General features: G+C 45.8%; 1 protein-coding gene across 1 annotated transcript; it reads right to left on the reverse strand.

The window, feature by feature from the left end:
* Positions 1–755: 755 nt before the first annotated feature.
* LOC114174415 lies at positions 756–1,504 on the reverse strand. The gene is made up of 2 exons (XM_028059259.1): positions 1,024–1,504; positions 756–823 (listed from the first exon to the last, which is right to left on the reverse strand). The coding sequence occupies exons 1-2, from the start codon at positions 1,502–1,504 to the stop codon at positions 756–758; spliced, it is 549 nt and encodes a 182-aa protein (XP_027915060.1).
* Positions 1,505–2,372: the final 868 nt, after the last annotated feature.

Here is a 2,372-nt window from a genome sequence, read left to right on the forward strand (position 1 = left end):
CACATTCTCATACAGACCAATTTCACGCAATTCCATCACACTGACTATCATGCATAAGGATCACATACAAGACTAGCCATTATCACATCAATCCAATTAGTACAGCTTCATTTAATCAAAAACAGAGAAAAAACTCATTTTTTGCAGGGAATCTCGCTTAGGCTAGAGGGTCTCGCCTGAGCTAGAGAGTTGTCTCGCTTAGGTGAGCTGCTCTCGCCTGGGCGAGACCTCTTACAGTGACAATTCAATAATCCTGAGCGAACTCTCGCTCAGTCTAAGCTGGCTCGCTTAGACGAGAAGTTCTCTCGCTTAAGCGACTCCAGCTCGCCTAGGCGAGACTTCGCGCAATAACAGAGGCGATCTTCTGATATTTTCGCTCAGGCGAGAGCTGCTCGCCTGGGCGAAATTACCAGGATTTCTCATCTGTTCTTCACATGCAGAACCACTCAAATTCATCCAACACTCAATTTCACACAATAGGCAGTTCCAAACACAAATTAAACACATAATCAAGCAATTCAATCACTCATGATCACATTTCATACGAAAGTTGGGCGAAAAGTCAGCTTCCCTTACCTTTCGCCAAGAATTCAGTTTGGTGGAGTTAAGCAAATTGCAAGAGAGCAGAATTTTCAGTTTAACCTAGGAGAACCCATCACCACGACATGGAGAAGGAAGAATTACACGATCAGACCCAAAATTCAGAGGTTAACTAGTGAATTCTGGTTGGAATTGAACCAAAGTAAAGATGGAAGCTACCTTGGAGAATGGAAGCCGAGAGAGGAAGCCACTGAGGGTCCTGTTGAATTGGTCCTTCTAGAATCTGAGCACGTAACAGACAGATAGTGAGATAGCAAAACTTGAGAAAAGAGGTTGGGAGAGAATTTGGGCAGTAGAGAAGATGAGAAAGGTGAGAAAGATGGGTATGGTGGTTTTTGTTTCTAGCAGAGAGAGAGAAAGTTAAAAAGGGGTATCACATTCTCCCCAACAACAAAAATTTTCGACTCGAAAATTGAGACTTACCAAAGAACAAGTGTGGATATGACTTTCTCACGTCTTCTTCTAATTCCCAAGTGGAATCACTTGTCCTCTTGTCCCAAATGACCTGGACTAGGCTGATGGACTTCCCTCTGAGCTGCCTTGTCTGGATATCTCCTAGACCAACGGGTTGGACCTCCACTGTAAGATCTCCTCTAATCTGTAAATCTTCCATCTCAAGCACATGGGAAGGGTTAGGCACATACTTTCGGAGCTGTGAGACATGAAACACTGAGTGAAGGTTGGCCAAAGGAGGAGGTAGGGCGATCTCATACGCCACTGGTCCAATTCTTCTCAGAATCTGGTATGGACCAATGAACTTAAGAGACAACTTCTTCGAGCGAATTGCCCTTCCCACACCAGTAGTCGGGGTAATTCTCAAGAAGACATGGTCCTTTGGTTCAAACTCCAAGGGTATTCTCCTCTGATTGGCATAGGATTTCTGTCTGCTTTGAGATGCTTTCATTCTTTCTTATATGAGCTTGACCTTCTCGGTAGTCTGCCTCAGAAGCTTTGGTCCCACCACCACTGATTCCCCGTCTTGGTACCAGCACAAAGGCGTTCTGCATCTCCTGCCATAGAGGGCCTCATAAGGTGCCATGCCAATGCTTGTATGAAAGTTGTTATTATATGTAAACTCTACCAAAGGCAGGATCTCATCCCACGCACCCAGATGGTCAAGCACGCACGTCCGCAAGAGATCCTCAAGAGACTAGATGGTTCTCTCGAACTGTCCATCAGTCTGAGGGTGATAAGCGGAGCTTATAGCCAATCTACTACCCATAGCATCCTGTAACGTCTGTCAGAAGTAGGAGGTGAATCGTGGGTCTCTATCAGAGACTATACTCGACGACACACCGTGCAACCTCACGATCTCACTGATATACAACTGTGCCAACTTCGCCATGGACATTCTCAAGTTTATTGCTAGGAAGTGGGCACTCTTGGTTAGACGGTCTACTATAACCCATATAGCATTGTGGCTCCTCACGGTTCGTGGTAAATGGGTGACAAAGTCCATAGCAATGCTATCCCATTTCCACTCGGGTATCTCAAGCTGCTGTAGCATCCCTCCCGGTCTCTGATGCTCTGCCTTAGCCTCCTGACAGGTTAAGCATGATGACACATACCGAGCAACATCTTGCTTCATGCCCGACCACCAGAATGATTCTTTCAGGTCATGATACATTTTTGTCATGCCTGGGTGCATACTAAAACGGCTCTTGTGCCCTTCCTCAAGAATCATACCTTTCAGCTCTAAGTCTTCAGGTATGCAAACCCTGCCTCTGAATCTCAGCACCCCATCACCTCCCATCATGAAATCCTTGGCCTTC

This window comes from Vigna unguiculata, chromosome 2, assembly GCF_004118075.2.
Source record: "Vigna unguiculata cultivar IT97K-499-35 chromosome 2, ASM411807v1, whole genome shotgun sequence".
In the NCBI taxonomy this organism is placed as follows: Eukaryota; Viridiplantae; Streptophyta; class Magnoliopsida; order Fabales; family Fabaceae; genus Vigna; species Vigna unguiculata.